This window comes from Populus trichocarpa, chromosome 19 (genome assembly GCF_000002775.5).
Source record: "Populus trichocarpa isolate Nisqually-1 chromosome 19, P.trichocarpa_v4.1, whole genome shotgun sequence".
NCBI classification, from domain to species: domain Eukaryota; kingdom Viridiplantae; phylum Streptophyta; class Magnoliopsida; order Malpighiales; family Salicaceae; genus Populus; species Populus trichocarpa.
The window spans coordinates 5,270,229-5,291,703 of NC_037303.2; the positions used below are offsets into that span (position 1 = coordinate 5,270,229).

The 21,475-nt window shown below is 30.0% G+C and overlaps 1 protein-coding gene and 1 long non-coding RNA gene across 8 annotated transcripts; both read right to left on the bottom strand.

Moving 5' to 3' along the window:
• Positions 1-3,353: 3,353 nt before the first annotated feature.
• LOC127904746 (uncharacterized) lies at positions 3,354-4,515 on the bottom strand. Its single transcript, XR_008058160.1, has 2 exons — positions 4,180-4,515; positions 3,354-3,993 (listed from the first exon to the last, which is right to left on the bottom strand). It is a non-coding gene; the product is annotated as an uncharacterized LOC127904746 (long non-coding RNA).
• A 6,076-nt stretch (positions 4,516-10,591) lies between these two features.
• On the bottom strand, positions 10,592-15,554 carry LOC112323225 (5-methyltetrahydropteroyltriglutamate--homocysteine methyltransferase 1). 7 transcript variants are annotated; one of them, XM_024591472.2, is made up of 12 exons: positions 15,386-15,554; positions 14,200-14,553; positions 13,966-14,053; positions 13,419-13,546; positions 12,946-13,337; positions 12,692-12,855; positions 12,484-12,564; positions 12,222-12,388; positions 12,028-12,133; positions 11,597-11,847; positions 11,276-11,477; positions 10,592-11,166 (listed from the first exon to the last, which is right to left on the bottom strand). In XM_024591472.2, exons 2-12 carry the CDS (start codon positions 14,547-14,549, stop codon positions 10,798-10,800), a joined length of 2,298 nt encoding a protein of 765 aa, XP_024447240.2. In that variant the 5' UTR covers positions 14,550-14,553; positions 15,386-15,554; the 3' UTR covers positions 10,592-10,797. The 7 variants fall into 7 exon arrangements, with proteins under 7 accessions (XP_024447240.2, XP_024447242.2, XP_024447243.2 ...); XM_024591474.2 differs by having other exon boundaries at positions 14,200-14,559; positions 15,386-15,552; XM_024591475.2 differs by having other exon boundaries at positions 14,200-14,556; positions 15,386-15,549.
• Positions 15,555-21,475: the final 5,921 nt, after the last annotated feature.

Here is a 21,475-nt window from a genome sequence, read left to right on the forward strand (position 1 = left end):
CTGTGTCTTTTTGTCAATCAATTCCCTTCCTTGGGAAGGAAGCTCTCTTTTCTTTTTCTTTTTCTTTTTCTTTTTCTTTTCTGATGATTTTCTAGAGAAAATGTCAAGTTTGATTTTTCCAAACTGGGTAGTCAGTAGTCACGGGTCATCTTCTTTATATATATACCGTATATTTTTGGTATAGATAATTTCCATACTTTATCTGTTCAGCTGTGGGTATCTATATAGATATTTATTTTATAATTATTATTTATTATTCAACAAAAAAATAAAATAGTTATATATATATATTTGAAGCATGTATATATATTAAATGATAAAACTATAAATATTATACATGTATATGTGTATATTATATCAATATTTTACATATTATATTCAATTAATATATATATATATATATATATATATATATATATATATATATATATATGTGTGTGTGTGTGTGTGTTATATGTGTGTAATCTTGGGTCGGGTTTGATAATATACATACCATATACATTACACATCAAGTAAAATAACTATTTAAAAAAAACTTAGATTGGTTCAGATCTATATATGTTAAGATCAAATTAAATTATCATCTCTATTTATTTTTGTTAATAATTATTTTATACATTAAAGAAACTTGATGTTGAAGTTGTTGACCACCTCAAAATTTTTTTATTTACATTCTTCTTTTTTTTAATTTGGTCTTCCAAACAATTTTTTACCCCCTTGTTATATAAATAATAAATCACTTCAGATATATTTGGATGTAATCAATAGATTTATTATAATTTATTATTATAATATTATAATTCTTAATTTGTTTTATTAAATACAAATATAAAATTTATAATTAATTTTTTTCTTGATGAAAAAAAAACACTCAGCACTCCTTTTTATGTTGATAAAAAAAACAATCCTCCCCATCACAGCAGCATAGCGTTAAAAATAAACAAGTAAAAATAATAACGAGATGGCATGCCCACACGCTGCCACAGGTTTATAAAAAAAAAATACTTAATAGTGTTATAATTGTTAATTAACGCTAGATAAATAATAGAAACTAAATATACTATTGAGCCAATATTTCATGACGGAAAAAAAAAGTTGTGTTGGTGATCAAAAACTTAGAGACTAAATAAAATGATTTGTAGCAATTCACAGTGTTTTGTGAGGAAATATACAGTGTTTTCCCCACATGACTTAGTTTTTTTGTTAATAAAAAGAAAAAAAAATTACAAAGCTAAATTCTCTACCAAGTTAATATTAAAAAAAATCGACAAAGATAATTTTGGAAGGAAAAAAACCCATGAAAAAAAACATTGCAGCAATTGACAATGTTTTGTGAGGAAAACTACAGTGTTTTCCTCACTAAAATTGACAAAGATAATTTTAGAAAAAAATCATAAAAAAAATTCATTTAGAGAAATACTATAGCAATCCACAGTGTTTTGTGAGGAAAACTATAACGCTTTCCCCATATGATTTAGCTTTATTTTAATTATAATTCTTAACCAACTTAATATTAAAAAAAATTGACAAGATAATTTTGGAAAAAATCATTAAAAAATCATGTGGGAAAACACTACAGCAATTCATAGTGTTTTAAAGAAAAAACATTACAAAACTAAATTCTCAATCAGCTTAATATCAAAAAAAAATAGACAGAGACAATTTTAGAAAAAAAAATATAACAAAAAAATAAAAGTAAAAAAAAACCATGTTGGGAACATTGTAGCAATTCATAGTGTTTTGTGATGAAAGCTACAGTGCTTCCCCACATGATTTAGTCTTATTTGTAATTACTTATAATTCTTATTCTCAACCAGCTTAATATTAAAAAAAAATTGACAAAGACAATTTTAAAAAAATCATAAGGAAAAAAACCAGTGGAGAGACATTGTAGCAATCCACAGTGTTTTGTGAGGAAAGCTACAGTGCTTTCCCCACATAATTAAGTTTTATTACAAAGTTAAATTTTAATCAGTTCAATATTAAAAAAATAAAATCGACAAAGATAATTTTGAAAAAAAAATATTTTTTTTTAAAAATAAAATACAAAAAAAAACTGGAAAAAAACCATGTGAGGAAAAACTTTAGCAATACATAGTGTTTTGTGAGAAAAGCTATAGCGTTTTCCCCACATGATTTAGCCTTACTTGTATTTACATGTAATTATAATTCTTAACCAGCTAAATATTTAAAAAATAAAATTGACAAAGATAATTTTAGAAAAAAAAACAAAAAAACCATGTGGGAAAAAAACATTATAGCAATCCACAGTAATTTGCTAGGAAAGCTACAGTGTTTTCCTCACATATTGTAACTGTAATTCTTAACCAGCTCAATATTAAAAAATAAAATCGACAAAGACAATTTAAAACAAAAAAAAAACCATGTAGAGAAATACGATAGCAATCAACAATGTTTTAAAGAAAAAATTACAAAACTAAATTTTCAATCAGCTCAATATTAAAAAAATAAAATTGACAAATATAATTTTAAAAAATAACATAGTAAAACCATGTGGAAAAACACCGTAGCAATCCACAGTATTTTAAAAGAAAAAAATTACAAAGCTAAATTTTTAACCAGCTCAAAATTAAAAAAGTAAAATTAACAAAGATAATTTTTGGGAAAAACAAAAAAAAGAAAAAAAAAGAAAAAGAAAAAAGAAAAAAGGGGAAAGTACTGTAGAAAAACCAAAACAAAAGAGAAAACACTGTAACAATCCACAGTAACATGTAAGGAAAGCTACAGTACTTTCCCCACATGTTTTAGCTTTATGTATAATGAAATAGAAAAATTATGTGGGAAAACACCATAGCAATCTACAATATTTTAAAGGAAAAAAATTACGAAGCTAAATTTTTAACCAGCTCAATATTAAAAAAGTAAAATTGACAAAAATAATTTAAAAAAAACGAGAAAAAAAAAGCATTGTAGCAATCCACAGTAACATATGAGGAAAGTTACAGTACTTTCCCCACATGTTTTAACTTTATGTATAATGGTTTTTTTTTTTTCTGAAACTATTGTTTTTAACTATATGGGATAAACGATAACAAAGTCAAGTTCAATTAAAAAGAAAAAAAATCTCACCAAACTTGTAAACCGGAACAACTTGGGTTACCCTAGCAAAGAGATAAACCATTTTAACCCTGTAAAAAGGCAAAATGAAAAGAAATAAATTACAAAACTTAATTTTTAATTATATCAATATTAAAAAAATAAACAAAAACAAATTTTAAAAAAAGTGAAAAAAAATAATAAAAAATTTAAAAAAAGTGAAAAAAAAACTGCAAAACAAAAGTGAAAAAAAAAAACAAAAAAGTGAAAAAAAAACAAAAAAGTGACAAAAAAAAAAGAAGAAGTAATCCACGGTAAATTCTATTGCAATCCACAATACAATAAGTGTGAATGAACAGTAAATTTCTCATATCCTTTAATTTTTGTATTAATGTTTTAGATAGCTACAACCATAGTTTTGAAACCCGGACCGGCCCGGCGGGTCGACCCGGGACCCGGCCGACCCGGGCCTGGAACCGGTCCGGGTCTAAGTAAAAACCCGTCTGGGAGTTGGCCCGGAGAAACCCGGTCGACCCGGAGGGTCGACCCGGAACCCGGTCGACCCGGGTAAACCCGGTTGAGACCCGGCTCCCTTCCTAATAGAGAAAGGCAAAAGCAGTGTTGTTACTTGTACGATCTAATCTCCAACAAATGGCCTCAACCGCATTTTTGACAAGTACTGGCCTCTCTAAATCCTCATCTGAAGTCTTCTGTCTTCCCTTCCTCTTCATCATTATCCATTCCCATTCCCATCCCCATTCCCACGTTCAGCTTGAAAGGGGCATGCTAGACATGTTTCTGTTGGAATTGATGGAGCACTTTCTGGCTCAGCTGCAGCCTCATTAGAAGAAGGTTTGTAATCGACTACCTCTTCTTCAAAACTTTTTTTCCTAACAGTTGATCTGCGACATCTTCTCTCTCTTCTTATTCATGCTACTGGTAAAGAGAAGGTTTGGATGTCAGGATCTCATTACCAGAAGTACCCGCCCCTAGTGTGGCAACCAAGTGCCTTTGCACCAGCTTGAAAAACCTAATCAATTAATTCTTTTCCATCGGTGAAAGATTTGATTTTTTGGGGTAAAGAAGAGGAAATTTCAAATCAGAGGGGAAGACAAATTTCACCTCATTAAGGGAGGGTGGTAGTTCGCCAGGTCTTAGTGAAGGGCTTAGGCAGCTTCCTTCCTTCTTTCTTTTGATGGTGGCTATTGACCCAATTTATTGCCTTATGGAGCCGTGACTGATGGCTATCAGCTGCTTGCTGGAAGGGAATAGAAAGCTTGGCAAGCTTGGCCTGCTTAGCAGGTGGAGTCGCCCTTCACCACCAGATGAATAATTAGCAGGAGATGGGGTCTCGATAAGAGGTTTTGAAAGTGCTCTGTTCATTCATAGATGGCTTATCTTCCCTCGGATGAAGCTTCTTACCTGTAGTTGGAGATGCAATATATGGCAATTTGACAATGAAGCCCACATGAGCGCCTCCTCAACCGGGCCCTACCTGTGATTAATAATTTTTCTTTTTTTATTATTTTTTTTGGGTTGACCCGGTTTGACCTGGGTCAACCCATGTGACCCGTGACCCGATCATTAGACCGGGTCAATTACCGGGTTGGGTTTCAAAACTATGGCTACAACACATGTGTTAGCCAACAAATGAATTTAGACAGTTAAGATGTCTTTTAGTGACTTTAATAATCTAGTAACCAATATTTTATATAATTTAATTTGTTAATAAATGTATTATATTATTTGGTAAATATAATTTGATAGAAGGTAATTTATTGTAAAAATGTAAAGTTGTGAGGGTAAAATAGTAATCTTATTTACATTTTCAACTAAATATAATAAACATATATTATAGAAAATTTTTATTTCAATTAAACAAAACACATAAATATTATGTGTTTCAAAAGCACATTTAATAATCTTCGAGTATATTTGGGAATGTGACAATAATTGCTTTTCAAAATGCTTTTTGCTCAAAAATGAATCAAAATAATATTTTTTATTTTTTAAAACTCATTTTTAATATTAGCAAATCAAAATGATCTGAAAATACACACAAATCAAAATGATCTGAAAATACACACAAAAAATTAATTTGAAATAAATAAAAAAATTATTATTTTCAAAAACACTTTTTAAATATAAAAATAAACAAACCCTTCATATATATATATATATATATATATAACACGTATATAAAAAAGGAGATATTTTTGTTTTCTAATACTTTTAAATTGGATAGCCCACTACTAGCTCATGTTCGTAATTAATTTTCTTTATTTTCTAGTTTTAATTCAACAATATGATTTGATCTACGTGGTTAATTAGTGATGTAAGAAACTTTTAGTACAACTTATTAACTGTGTGCCCTAATTTATTAACTGTGTGCCCTAATTTAGAAATTCCTTAATTTAATGTAATCCTAAATCAAAGTGTGAGGTGAATATATGGTCCACCCACCAAACTTCTCTAACAAGCTTGCCTATCGTTACTATCAAACTTTGAAACCTACCAACGTAGAGATGCTTTATGGCTAACGAATCCAACGCGTTAACTTAACGGAATAACTTAGTTCCTCTATATATATATATATATATATGAGCTAGTTACTACCAAATAGTACCAATCAGTGTCACTGTACAGGCACATGTAGCTTAACATCAAGCTGTCAGAACTGATTATTACATCCATTTCTGTAACTGTAGCTTTCCTCGTAAATTACTGTGGATTGCTACAGTGTTTTTTTCACATGGTTTTTTTTATATAAAATTATCTTTATTAGTTTTTTTTTTTAATATTGAGTTGGTTAAAAATTACAATTATAAATAAGGCTAAATTATGTGGGGAAAACACTGTAGTTTTCCTCACAAAACACTATGGATTGATACAATTTTTCCTCACATGGTTTTTTTCAGTTTCTTTTGTGTTTTTTTTTTTGTAATATTTTTTCCAAAATTATCTTTGTCAATTTTTTTTTTTAATATTGAGTTGGTTAGAATTTAACTTTGTAATAAAGCTTAATCATGTGGGGAAAACATTGTAGCTTTCCTCACGAAACACTGTGGATTGCTACAGTGTCTCTCCACATGGTTTTTTTTTCCTTATGATTTTTTTAAAATTATCTTTGTCAATTTTATTTTTTTAATATTGAGCTGGTTGAGAATTACAATTACAAGTAATTACAAATAAGGCTAAATCATATAGGGAAGCACTGTAGCTTTCATTACAAAACACTATGAATTGCTATTATGTTTCCAACATGGTTTTTTTTCCCCTGTTTTTTGTGTTTTTTTTGTTATATTTTTTTCTAAAATTATCTCTATCAATTTTTTTTTTAATATTGAGCTGATTGAGAATTTAGTTTTGTTATTTTTTTCTTTAAAACACTGTGGATTGCTGCAATGTTTTCCCACATGATTTTTTTTATGATTTTTTCCAAAATTATCTTTATCGATTTTATTTTTTTAATTATTGAGTTGGTTAAGAATTATAATTACAATAAAGCTAGATCATATGAGGGAAATGTTGTAATTTTCCTCACAAAACATTGTGGATTACTACAATATTTCTCTAAATGGTTTTTTTTATGATTTTTTCTAAAATTATCTTTGTTGATTTGATTGGGAAAGTACTGTAGTTTTCCTCACAAAACATTGTCAATTGCTACAACGTTTTTCCTCGTGGGTGTTTTTCCTTCCAAAATTATATTTGTCGATTTTTATTTAATATTAAGTTGGTAGAGAATTTAGCTTTGTATTTTTTTTGCTTTTTATTAATAGAAAAGCTAAATCATGTGGGGAAAACATTGTATCTTTCCTTATAAAACACTGTGGATTGCTACAAATCATTTTGTTCAGTCTCTAAGTTTTTGATCACCAACACAGCTTCCGTCATGAAATATTGGGTCCATCATACATTTAGTTTCTATTACTTATCTAGTGCTGATTCATAATTATAACACTATTAAGTATATTTGTTTTATAAATCCGTGGCAGTGCGCGAGATGCCATCTCGTGTGTGTGTGTAAAGACACGTACGTGTGCTGTGTCTTTTTGTCGATCAATTCCCTTCCTTGGGAAGGAAGCTCTCTTTTCTTTTTCTTTTCTTTTCTGATGGATTTTCTAGAGAAAATGTCAAGTTTGATTTTTCCAAACTGGGTAGTCACGGGTCATCTTCTTTATATCTGTACTGTATATTTTTGTATAGATAATTTCCGTACTTTATCTGTTAAGGTCTGGGTATCTATATAGATATTTATTTTACAATTATTATTCAATAAAAAAATAATATATATATATATATATATATCTTGGGTTAGGTTAGATAATATACATACCATATTCATTACACATTAAATAAATTAATTATTTAAAAATACTCAGGCTAGTTTGGGTTGATACTTATTAGGTTCGGATTAAATTATCGTTTTTATTATTTTTTGCTAGTAATTATCTTATACATTAAAAAACTTGTTATGAAAGTTGAACACCTCATATTTGTTTTTATTTTCTTTTTTTAATTGGATCTTCCAAACGTTTTTTTTTACCTCCTTAACATTGGTTATATGAATAATAAATCACTTCAGATATATTTGGATGTAATCAAGAGATTTATTATCATTTATTATTAGTATATATAATTCTTAATTTATTTTATTAAATATAAACTTTTTAATTTATAATTAAATTTTTTCTTGATGAAAAAAAAAACACTCGGCACTCTTTTTTAGGTTGATAAAAAAAAATATCCTCCCTCTCACAGCAGCGTAGTGTTAAAAATAAACAAGTAATAATAATAATAATAATGTTTTAGATAGCTACAATACATGTGTTAGCTAGGAAATGAATTTAGGCAGTTAATGTCTTTCAGTGACTTTCATAATCTAGTAACAAATATTTAATATAATTTAATTTGTTAATAAATATATTATATTATTTGGTAAATATAATTTGATACAAGGTAATTTATTGTAAAAATGTAAAGTTGTGAGGGTAAAATAGTACTCTTATTTACATTTTCAACGAAATATAATAAATATATATTATAGAAAAATTTTATTTTAATTAAACGAAACACATGAATATTATGTATGAAGGAATTGTTTCAAAAGCACATCTAATAATCTTTAGGGATGTTTGAGAGTGTGATAGTGGTTGCTTTTGAAAATAATTTTTTAAAAATATATATTAAAATAATATTTTTTATTTTTTAAAACTCATTTTTGATATTAGCACATGATTTAAAAACACATACAAAAAATTAATTTGAAATAAATAAAAAAATAAAATAAAAATAATTTTTTAAAAAAACACTTTTGAAATATAAAAATAAACAAACCCTTCTTTTATATATATATATATATATATATATATATATATATATATATATATATTACACGAATATGAAAAAGGAGATATTTTTGTTTTCTAATACTTTTAAATTGGATAGCCCACTGCTAGCTCTCATGTTCATAATTAATTATCTTTATTTTCTAGTTTTAATTCAACAATATGATTTGATGTATGTGGTTAATTAGTGATGTAAGAAACTTTTAGTATAACTTATTATCTGTGTGCCCTAATTTAGAAATTCCTTAATTTAATGAAATCCTAAATCAAAGTGTGAGGTGAATGGTCCACCAAACTTCTCTAACAAGCTTACCTCTTGTTGCTATCTGTTTTTGTTTTTACGTGTTTGGTTGCGTGATTACTTCTGTGTTTAAAGCAATCATTTGGTAATGTTTCAACAACAAATTTATACTAGTAGGGCTTATTATTAATTATAGCACAACCACAGGTTTACAAGAAGCAGCTAAGAGCTACTTCTTGTGCTGGGAAAACTCATGAACAGTGGAGTCATGCTCCACTATTCATGGGTTTTCTTCAATGAACAGTGGAGCATGCTCCACTGTTTTGACCGGACCGGTCCGATTCAAAGCTAAAAATACATTGAACCGGGTCCGATCTAACAAAATAAAAAATATATTTTTTATTTTTAATTGTGTTTTATTCGAAAAACTAGTGTTAAACATTATTCAATGACACTATATAAATTAGACGGAGATCGCTTGATGACATAACATTTACAGAATTTGATCGCAATCCTAATTTTATTCCTGATTATATTTTACCTATGTTGTTGCGCTCTTAAAAAATTTAATGGAATAATAAAAAATATTTTATAAAAAATATTATTTATTTCATGATATAATAGTAATAGTTAAATCTACAATATTTAAATTAAAAACCATAAATATTAATATATATTTTTTAAAATTATTTTATAACCTCAATTTCAAAAGCATTCTTAACCAAACACATTAAACTACTTTTTGTTCAACCTCAATTTCAACCACAGTTTTAACCAAACATATATTTTTCCAAACCAACATTTGACTAAAAGTACTTTTTATAAAATAATTTTTTTCAAATCACAACCATAACAGCTACCGCAATACCAAACACACTTTCAAGACTATTCCTCCTACCAACGTAGAGATGCTTTATGGCTACCAAATCCAACGCATTAACTTCATGGAATAACTTAGAGTGTGTTTGGGACTGTGATTGTAATTATTTTTTAAAATATTTTTTACTCGTAAATATATTAAAATAATATATTTTTTATTCTTTAAGAATTATTTTTAATATCAGTGCATCAAAATGATCTAAAAACACTAAAAAATTATTAATTTAAGGCAAAGAAAAAAATATTAATTTTTTCAAAAACACTTTTAAAACGCAAAACAAAAACATATCTATTACATTTTGTTAAATTCAGTTCAGTCATTCTAGCAGGTTAATTTGAGATTCAAAACATGATTAAAAATCAAGTTTTTAATTGAATTGAATAAGATATTAACCTGATTATATTTTTAGTAATCTAGTTAACTAAATAGCTAAATATAGTAAAAACTCAACCGGCAAAAAAAAATACATAAGGGTGGGAGGGATCTAACTTTTAACATAATTTTAGCTGTATCATTATCCATCAAAACAAGTAAAACAACTTCAAATGTAATGTGGAGTCTAAGTAAGGTGCTTGAATGGTAAGGTGGTTGGGTTTTAATAAACATGTCAATCAAGGGTTTGTACATCAATTTTTTATTTATGTATAATTTATTGTAATTATTTTAATATTTCTTGTTAAAAAGTTTTCAACAATGTTTTAACTCTAAAAGTGAGTGAAATCCACTTTAAATCTGATTTTAAATATGTTTATTAATTATATTTTATTAAAAGGAATTTTAAAACCTGTTTGAAAGTGTAGTTACGGTTGCTTTTCAAAATGTTTTTTGTGTTGAAATGCATTAAAATGATGTTTTTTTATTTTTTAAAAATCATTTTTGAGATTAGCACATCAAAACGATTCAAAATATACAAAAAAAAATTAATTTTTAACAAAACAAAATTGAATTTTGGAGGAACGCGGATTGCACCGCGTTCCAATCGCTCTCTATATTATGAGAATGAAATTATTACTATAAAAGACTCAAATATGCATAGAGATAATAATCTGAGAAATCACTACATAAAGATGAATAACTTCTGGCTTTGAATCTTTATTACTGAAATAATTTCAACATGACCCACAGTTATTCAAACAATAAATTCCTTTTTTGTTTGAATAAAATTCAATGGACAAGGGAAGATTAAACTCTCAACCTTCTATGTTTTGAATTTTGAATAAAATTCATTAGACCATGGAAGATTGAACTCTCAACATATCCTGGTTGGCTCACTTGGCACTGGCAAGCTGGGTGCGGAGCAGCTTGGCAGCATCAACCATGTTCTTGAGAGCTGGCTTCACCTCGGTGTACTTGCGAGTCTTGAGTCCACAATCAGGGTTAACCCATAAGATGTTTGTCTCAAGCACTGCAAGCATCTTGTTAATTCTGTCAGCAATCTCCTCGGTTGATGGTATTCTAGGAGAGTGGATATCATAGACACCAGGGCCAATTCCAGCACCATATTTCACTCCCTCACGGAAGACTGAGAGAAGCTTTTCATCGGAGCGAGAGTTCTCTATGGTGATCACATCAGCATCCATGTCGATAATTGATTGGATAATGTCATTGAAGTTGGAGTAGCACATGTGAGTGTGGATCTGCAGGAATTAAAAAAGAGTAAGCGACTGCATAAATGAAAAGCAACCGGGAAAGAGACGCCTAGCTTGAATTTGAGTTGTGAAATTCCGAGTGAAGTGGATAACAAACCTGAGTGGTGTCCTGTACGCCACAGTTGGTGATCCTGAAGGAGTGGACTGCCCAGTCCAAGTAGAAAGCTTGCTCAGACTTCCTAAGAGGCAAGCCCTCTCTCAAAGCAGCCTCGTCAATTTGGATAACAGTGATACCATTCTTCTCAAGATCCTCCACTTCATCCTTAATGGCCAAAGCAATCTGGTAGCAAGTCTCATATCTGAAAATTGGAAAATGTATTCACATTAAACCAGATTGAAACTATGATAGATAAACCAGCTAAAAGCAACATCTTTTTGTATCTTATTTTCCCTATCTTGCTCCTTCTATTTTCTATACCTGGGTTGATCATTTCGAACGAAGGACCAGTTGAGAATGGTGACAGGGCCTGTAAGCATTCCCTTCATTGGGCGGGCAGTCATGCTCTGAGCCAAGGTAGACCAGAAGACAGTCATTGACTTGGGGCGGCTCACATCACCATATATAATTGGTGGCTTCACACAGCGAGAGCCATAAGACTGCACCCAACCATTGGCAGAGAATGCAAAACCTGACAATTGCTCTCCGAAGTATTCAACCATATCGTTTCTCTGCAGTAATTAATGACCACATAAGTTGGATGTTCAAGATTAGTAGTTGAAGATACAAGCAATCTCTAAAGAAAGAGTTTTCTGAAACAGTGTGATCACCCAGTAATGCTTATACTATATGAGTGCGCGCGCGCGCGCGCATGTAAAAGTAAAAAAGCTAATTTGATGAGAAAAATTCACCTCAGGCTCTCCATGAACCAAAACATCAATATCAAACTCCTCTTGAAGTTTGACAACTTTTCTAATTTCCTCCTTGATGGCTTTAACATAGTCATCTTCAGATACCCTGAAAGAAGAATCATAAAAGCACATTAATAAACAAATTCTCGCCATAAAAACCATACAGGTATGAAAATAACGAAACTTTAACTCACTTTTTGGCTTTGTATTCACGGCGGACTTTCCTTAGTTCCATGGTTTGTGGGAAGGACCCAATTGTGGTGGTTGGTAGGATGGGAAGGTTAAGCTTCTTTTGCTGAGCATCAAGTCTGGCACTAACATTTGTAGCACGGCGGTGATCAGAACCCTTCAAAGCAGCAGCCTGCGAAGGCCAGAACAGAAAATCAAAATAAATACAAAAGAATACCCCTGCTTGAAAGCATCAAAGCAAAAAAAAAAATCTAGCTAGGTACATACAGCCTTTTGAACAGCCTCATTGTTGACTCGTGGGGAGGACTTTCTTGAGGCCAGGGCAGCAGCATTAGCAGAGAAGATTTCCTGAAAATTGAACCACAAAAATGAGACTTGCGATGATGATAAAAAAATTTTGAAAGTATAAAACAAGCCGAGCCAATCTAGCAACAAATTCTTCATAGTTGTTCAAGCATGGACAGAAGGAAGATACCTCGTCCTTTTGACCGGCCAAAGCCTTGGCCAATGCATTTACTTCAACAACTTTTTGAGCAGCAAATGCAAGCCATGATTTTATTTCCTTGTCAAGCTTGGTCTCATTGACAAGATCAACAGCAGTGTGGAGAAGTGAGCAGGAAGTGGAGACTACAAGCTTGTCTGTGTAGATAAAACATGAATTAGTATTATGTCTTCAAACATATTTATCATTGTGCCAAAAATGCATGCAAGAAAAAGAAAAAAAATTACCTTTTCCAACAATGCCCTCAAGAGTTTCGAGGGTGCTGAAAGAAGCAGCAAGATCATTAGCCCAGATGTTCCTTCCATCTACCACTCCAGCAAAGAGATATTTTCCCTCAGGGAAATCACCCTTGATCAAGTCAAGGGTCTTGTTTCCACGAACCAGATCAAAACCAAATGCAGTAACACCCTTCAAAGAGGTGAGGGTCTTGTATTGCTCGGCAGGAATATCAGCAAAGTAGGTTTCGATAAGAACATTCAAGCCAGATAGAGTTGACTCTAGTGCAGAGTAGGCCCCAGTAAATGCTTGCAATTTGTGAGATTCAAGATCCATCACGAGTGTAGGCTCGTCAAATTGAATCCAGGATGCACCAGCTTCTTTAAGCTCTGAAATAACCTCCCTGAAGATAGTAATGGAATAATTACACCAATAAACATATAGAGACCCGATCATTGATAAATGTAGAATATCATTTATTTACATGTAGATTGGAAGGATTTTTCCGAGAAGGGAGAGGAGAGAAAAGCTTTTCTCCACACCCTTTGCAGGTTTGGATAGCAACAAGTAGGAGACTGGGCCAATAAGGACTGGTACAGTGTCTACTCCAAGCTAAATAAGAGACAGAAAAACTATCAGTTTATACGGAATTTGTCAGGTAGTGCAATCAGGAATTTAGCATTAAGAAGCAAGTATAATCATGTTGAGTATAGGCTCTCCAAATTCCATATCAATATCAGGCCATTCTGAAAGTTAGATGGCTTTAAATAGACCGACTAAAAGATTTCAAAATGATTCTATCAACATTTCAGCAATATTTTGAACTTCGATTTTCAGATTGAAAGCAAATCAAATACCATTTTGCAAACCTTGCAGCTGTGCCTTAACTCTGTTTATGTTGCATTTATACTAGCAGTTGACAGATCATGATGATTAAATATTTAATTTATTAATGCATGAGCTATTAGACGTCTAGCACTGATATTATATAGAAAGATGTCAACAAATGAAGGTAGAACAAGAGCACTTACTGCCTTAGCCTCCTTGTATTCAGTCACTGCTTTGTGAGAAGCATATGAGAACTTGACATCAGGACCCAATTCGGGGACAATGAAATGGCTGAATCAAAACATCATCAAATAGTTCAGTGACCTTTTCTTCTTTTTTTTCCCCTTTTTTCAGGAACATAATTTCAAAACACAATTATCATATCAAATGACAGAACTAGTCACAATACCAAAGTACGAAGAGGAGGTATCACTTACTAGTTGGTGTCAAACCACTTGGTCATTTCCATGGCGGGAACAGAGGCATTTCCTCTAGCCATGGAGAAATAAACATCGAATCCAATCTCACCACCATTCCAGCCATATCTTGGTGGAACTGCACCGAGCATTGCGGTGGTGTCGAGCATCTGGTCATAGTAAGAGAAGGTGTTGCTCGGGATGTATTTGATCCCAGTATCAGCCATCTGCTTCCAGATGGATTCCCTGAGATCAGCTGCAACCTTTTGCAAATCCTCAGCACTGCTCTTCCCATCCCAGAAAGATTCCAGTGCAAACTTGAGCTCTCTCTTGGGGCCCATACGAGGATATCCAACAATGTGTGATGCCATTTTTCTGCTTCTTATGCCACACCAAAATCAAGATTCAGTTTTTCTTGATCCAAACATTCAACTTTCATAGATCTATCAAAATTAAGCTCTAAAATAACAATTAAGCTGCAAAAACTAATCCGGTCCAATACATAGAAAACGATTTCCAATTAGAACAAATTCCAGCTACTTTGTTCATTATATAGAAAACAGTTTTTAATTGGAACAAATTTCAGCTACTTTGAACAAGACAGCCAGTCACTAGTAGCAATCAATAAATACAGATCTAACACTCAACAAATGTTGAGAAACACAACAAAGAAATGAAACCCAAAATGAAATCAACTTCTAATGCATGAATTAAGGAATGGTTTCCTCTAAGATTGGAACTTTATAACTTGTTGTTTGTTTTCATCATTTGCTCTATGGACAATAAGCATAACCCATGTATCGTGCATTCATTCTCACTTTTCTTCTTAAACACCACTACCAAAAAAAACCACTTACTACTTCAAATCAGATCCAATGCAATAAATTAAAAGATTGAATCAGAATGAGATCAACGAATCCCAGAACGACAGGGGAAAAAATCAGGCACTTCAAACATCGTTAAAGTCTAAATGGGCATGAGAGAAAACACAAAAAAACATATTTGCATGAAACAAATCAGTAAAAGCAGATCTTGTATACTACTTACGCTTTGTTTCAATTGAAACTTACGTTTAAAGAGAAAGAAAGAAACGCAAGAGGAAGAGGGGGGAAAGGAAAGCAATAGGGGGCTGTCAGGTGCTTATTGTTGTTGGATTATAATTGCATGGGAAATGAAGAAAGAGGAGAAATAAAAGGAACCGCCTTACCCTACGGAGATAGAACAGGAAAGGTGATGAGACTTGTTCCTTCCTTCCTTTGTTAATATAACAGAGAGAGAGACAGAGAGAGGAGAGCTTGACACGAAGAACGGTGTTTGAGCTTTTGGTTATTTATAGAGGGAGGGAACTGCTCCTCTCTGCAACTTGGTACATCTGTGAGATGTGTTTCTCTTTTCTTTTCTTCTATTAGTTTAATTTTCAAGGTATATTACTGCTGGTTTTTTTTTTTTTTTTTTCAAAATGTCTTGCCATCCACGCGCTATTTGTGTGTGGTGAGGCACGTAGGTATAGTTTGGTAATGGTAGATCTTGTGATCCCATTATGGAATTGGCTAATTTGTTTTTTCTCTTTAATTAGTTTATTCTTGTGGTTGTATTTTTTTTATTATTATGTTGATATAATACATGCTAATTAGCAAAGAAGCCTCGGTTCACATGTTAATAAGTCAATTATTTTTACTAAAATAATAATATTATTATTATTATTATTAAAATAAATATGGAGTTGACCTAATTAGATTTGGCTAAATCAACCAGGTCATGAACCGACCCGACCAGATTAACTAAGTTTTATCATGTCAATGTATTTTTCGGGTCAGACTTCAATCATGGATTTTCTAAGTCAACTTATAAGGGCAAGTCAAGTCTAATTATAGTGTTTCTTGTTGTGGTTAATTTGATAGTAATTTCTTTTGGTTATGTATGGTAAATTTTATATTAGCGAAAAGAAATAGTAAAATAGAGTGAACTTAATAATAACTATGATTAAATAATTTATCTAATTAATATTGTATTTGTATTATGTTTTTTTTGTATATGCACCAATAAATGATGAATTTTTAATTAGTTATATCAATCACATTATTATAAGGTAATAATTTTTTACTTCTTAGGCATGTAAATAGATGTTTGATATCATTTGGAAATGAAATATTTAGATGCATTTAGATAAATGTATAAAACAAATCAGTACAAGCTAAGTAAACTATAATCAAAATACATTTGTCTGTACTAGCATTTTAAATTCAATTATATAGTTTTGAATCTAGTTCTATACTCAACTTCTTCAACTTATATACGAAGTTGATTGATTATTTTAATACAAATATATCTGTCAAAAAAAGTTAAACTAAGCTTTTCACCATTACTCAATGAGAAGAAGAAAGCATCATGATATATTTAAAAAGATTCAGTAAGGAGATGCTCAAAGTAAAATACTTGTTTGAACCGATTGCTACAAAGGCTCTAATTAGAGGAATCCATAACTATTTCTTATGGGAAAGATTATATGCTCTCTTAGATAAATCTCTTCTCAAAATCAACTAGTAATAAAAAAATCATATTTTGATGAAAGAAACAAATGCAGCTAGATAAAAGTACCTATGTTTTTATAAACAAAGAGATAAGTCTCCAAAACACAAGCGACCTCCTGTCACCTCTCGTGTATTCAAAGGCAAACCTAAAAGTCTAGTATGAATTAGGTTGATATATCATGAATTAATAATCAATCCTTCAAATACCACCAAAACTAAGGTACTAACAACTATCAAAGGAAAAGACTTTGTCCAGTATCCATCACCAATAAAAAGAGATGTTGGTAAACAAATTCTAAAAATATTTTTTTTTCATAAAGATAAAGGGACATGACTGAGGAATGTTATACACTTAAAAAAAAAGATAGAGAGACTTATCATCAAGGGATAACTCTAGTAATTTATAGAAAAATAAATAAAGTATAAGAAGCAAGGAGAAGAAGTTAACCCTTCTCATGAGGCATTACTAAATTTCAACGTGATCTTAACATACAACTAGATACTCAACTCGTGCTTTGCCGCAGGTCAAATATTTTTTTTTCAAATAAAAAATTATATACACGGGTTTTTTCAACACATTTTAGCAATTAAGAAAATTTTAAGTGAAAATCAAAAAGTTTATACATACCTATAATCAAATAAATCGAGAACTATGTGTGTTAATAAATGAAAAAAAAAAACAAAAAATGATAACCAAAAATAAAAATGAAAAAATTAAGAGATAAATGTAGTTCAAGATATTTAATCTCACAAGCCAGGATATTTTCCCAGTTGTGTTAGCTAAATTTATTTATAAAATAATGTTTTATTTAAGCAAAAGATAATAGAAATAGAAACAAAAAATAAATTGATTGAATATAATAAAAAGGAAAAAAACACTATGCAAGGTTCACATATTATAAATATTATCTAAAAATAATTTTTTTTTATTTTCAAAAATAAAATTCATCTATACAAAAGATTAAAAAAAAATTATAAATGAATCAGAAAAAAAAACTTTAAAATTTAAATGTATAACAAAAAAATAATCGTCGTTTAAAAAAGACACTCTAAACAAAATAAAAGAGAGAATAGATATTAATCTAAATATAAATAAAAAAACATTTAGAGAAAAAAAACCATATAAAAAAGCATTAATTTAAAAAAATAGAAAGAAAAATTAGAAAGAAAAAAGCGCTGCTAGGCCTGGCCTATTTCATCAAGGCCTGTGCGATTAGGCCCTTATTTTTTTTCATTGCAATTGGGGTGGACAATATGTTGTCTAATTTAAAAAAAAAATTCAAATAACATGTCGCCTACTGAAGCAAACAATGCGTCATATGATTTGCCTAGATTCTTGCCATTGTAGTGGTCGAAAAATCAGAGCTTATGTTTTTTTACCCAAACCTCATTTTTCAACCCATTTTGACACAAAAACACCATATAAATTGTGATAAACCTATCAATAGCCTAAAAAAACTAAAAATTCATCAAAAAAAAAATCAAGCACATATCAGCGTTTTCATGAACTTTAAAGGTTAAAAACACTTCATATAAACTCCTCTCGTCAAATAGAACCATTTGACATAAATATCAACTGTTTTGATAGTTTAAATCAGTATTAACGATATTTTTCTCTTTCTATCGCCGAAACTTAACGACCTTTCTCTCACCTCTCTCAACTAGTGACTAAAAAATAACAAAAATAAACTTTTGTATTAAAATTGAATTTGGAAAAAATTAAGGCATTGAAATCATATAATTTACGTTATTTTTAAAGTTAGGAGACCAAATTATATCTTTCCTAAAACTTTTAGCACGACATCTATGTTTGAGGTCTTTTTAATTTTGGTCCATATTTTTTCAATTTCATCTTTACTTAAAAAATCCAAATTAATTAACCTTCGGGATCAAATTACTCAAAATAAAATTTTGAAAACCAAAATAATTTTTTTGAAAAATAAACAAGATTATCCACTATATTTTATGATGAGATGAATAGTGTCGGCTGCACAATATGTGTTTTAATTTTTAAGTTAATGATCTAGTTATGCTTTTTATGCCCACAAGCACTGGATTAGTGCGCGTGCTCATACGCCCGAATAATTGGACAAAGCACATATTCAATTTTAAATTTAGATGAAATTGAAAAGTAGACATTTTCTTACACGTGAAACTATGAAGAAGTTACAGGGAGTTGGTGGGAGGTTGGTGACGGTGGCGGAGGTTGGTGGAGGTTGGTGGAGGGGACTCTAGTGTACAGTTTAGACCGTGGTTAATGATTAATTATTATTAAAAAAAAAACAACCAAAAATGGAGGTGGGACCATTTTTATTTTAACATTCTTCGAAGCCTTATCAATCCTTTGATGATGATGTGATTTATGAAATAAAATTTTAATTATAGTACAAAGACAAAATTTAAAAAAAAAGAAAAAGAAAAAGGATTATAATGTATGACACGAAGAAAAGGCATGTATCTCAAAGTTTTTAGAATTTTAATCATGGTTAAAAAATTATCGAGCAGGAAATTATCGAAAAATAACAAGAAGAAAAAAGTTATTGGGTAATCATATTTTAAAAAAAAAAATAATCTTCATATCAACGAGTTTCATTTAATAAGAGGAGTGCTCTTGAAATGTTTTTAGACCTTCATCTTACTAAAGAAAATAGATTGAGATTAAGGGAGAATTATATCCCTCTTTAATTTTGTGTGTTTAATGATTTGTAAATATTTTGAGTTGATAGATTGGTTTAGTAACATGATAAGAATGTTTATAGGTGAACAAATGTTAAAAATAAATTTTTGGGTTAAAAAACTCATAATTTAATTTCTTGATCACCTTTTTGGTGGTTGGAAACTTGATAAATAAATGACATGTTGTCAATTTTTATTGATATTATTTTGAAAATAAAAGGGTGGATAATATGTCGTCTATCTATTAATTTTACCTAAGAAAAAAAGAGGTCATGTGCTTTTATTTAAATGGACCAAGCATGTTGGGCCACTTATACCCACACATTTAATCTTTGTATATTCGGTTTAATTTGCAATTTTTTTAATTAAATTTTATAAAAATAAAATAACTTTAAAATATGTTAAAAATATCATTTTAAAAATAAAATTATAATTATTTTCTAAAATTTTTGATTGTTTTTTTCAGGGTCCGTAAGATTAGTCAAAATATGTACAAATTGATTCAGACACCGCGTTAATAAAATAAATAAAATAAAATAAAATAAAATGATGGGTACTTTTGGTGGTCCAAGAAGATGGTGGATTGTGCCAATGTCCCTAGAAGTCATAACACACATTAATTTCATTTTCATTATTTTTTCTAGGGTTAATGCCAAACTTTATCCATGTAAATTTTATTTGTTTTTATGGATTTTACTCCTATATATATGATTTGAGTGTGTATACCATAGGTTTAGTGTTTTATTTTATTTATTTATTTTGAAGTGTAATTTCCTTGTCACTCGATGCACATATCTTTGACATGTGTGACATTGAATATAATAAATTAGATTAAATGACAAAAACCGTAATGAAACCTATAATATACACCTTTAACTTATTAAAAAATAAAATCTTTACATTGTGGAATTTGTTTTTGGTAAAGAAAAATGTTATACATATAGATTGAACTAGCAGGTACTCATGCTCTGCCCAGGTTGGATCAGAAGTTTAATTTCAATGTAAAAAATAAATATAAAAAAAACTATGGAGGCGTTGTTAATTTTCTTAGCTCCTGCATTCGCAAAATGTGCTTTAATATACCAAAGTTACATTAATTCTTTAACATTAATTTTTAAAAGTTTTACTAACATGTTAATTTATGTTCATGATTTTACCCTTTTTTTATTTTTAATAATTAAAGTATAATATTTATATGTTTCATAATTAATTTATAAGTATTCATCCTCACGAGCAATTTTTTTTACAAAACAAAACCCACTTAAAGTGAATGATAAAAACATTAGTGGATTAATTGCATTTACATTTTATTTTTAAAAAAATGTATATAAAAATGACACACATCATGATTTATGAAACTATCTTATAGGGTGAAATAAAATGAATTTAAACAACCTTTTAATTGAAAAAAATAATAATTTAAAACAAAAAAAATTCAAATTTTTTTAAGAATATTTATGAAATATAAAAATAGACAACTTAAAAAAATAAATTTAAGTACTGTTTAACACAGCTCGGAGTCCGTTGCCTTTTGTGCAAAATAATGTCGGTGTTGGACGCAGAGCATGGAAATGTGCAGATTCAGATTCTGTTTAAGTAGGAGCAGTGTCCGTTATGCTGCCGTACAACTGGCACCTCTCGTCACTCACTTCCATGCATACACACGCTCAACACGATTCATCAAAAGCTCGTTTCACGCGAGTTCTTTGCCGTGAAAAACACGCTGCATCATGGAACGTATCGATAACCAAAATAACTTGAGGGATTCGGTCCTCATGTGGTAACATTCATTATATTCCAAAGTTAATTTTTTGTTATTTTCCGAGCTTGGATTTATTTTTCCTTTTCTTCGCTCTTTTTTGTGAGTATTTAAATGTCTTACTGTTTAATTAACAACCAATTTTAAGAAATACTATTTTATCTTTCTTTAAAAAACCAAATTAAGATATTAATGATCAATAGGAGATGAACCTAATGCAGACAGAATCACATTTTTTTTTATATCTTTTAAAAGACTCCGACAACTCATTATGAGATGGATGCACAAATCACAGTAAATTATCGGTCATTGCACATGTGTTCACCATTAA

What these genes read in the sequence shown, in the direction of transcription:
- LOC112323225 (XM_024591472.2), bottom strand. Translation starts at nt 14,549, where the DNA reads ATGGCATCACACATTGTTGGATATCCTCGTATGGGCCCCAAGAGAGAG. An exon ending in GTTCGAAATGATCAACCCAG is followed by an intron (nt 11,478 to 11,596) that starts GTATAGAAAATA and finishes TCCAATTTTCAG; the next exon opens with ATATGAGACTTGCTACCAGA. An exon ending in GCGTACAGGACACCACTCAG is followed by an intron (nt 11,167 to 11,275) that starts GTTTGTTATCCA and finishes TAATTCCTGCAG; the next exon opens with ATCCACACTCACATGTGCTA.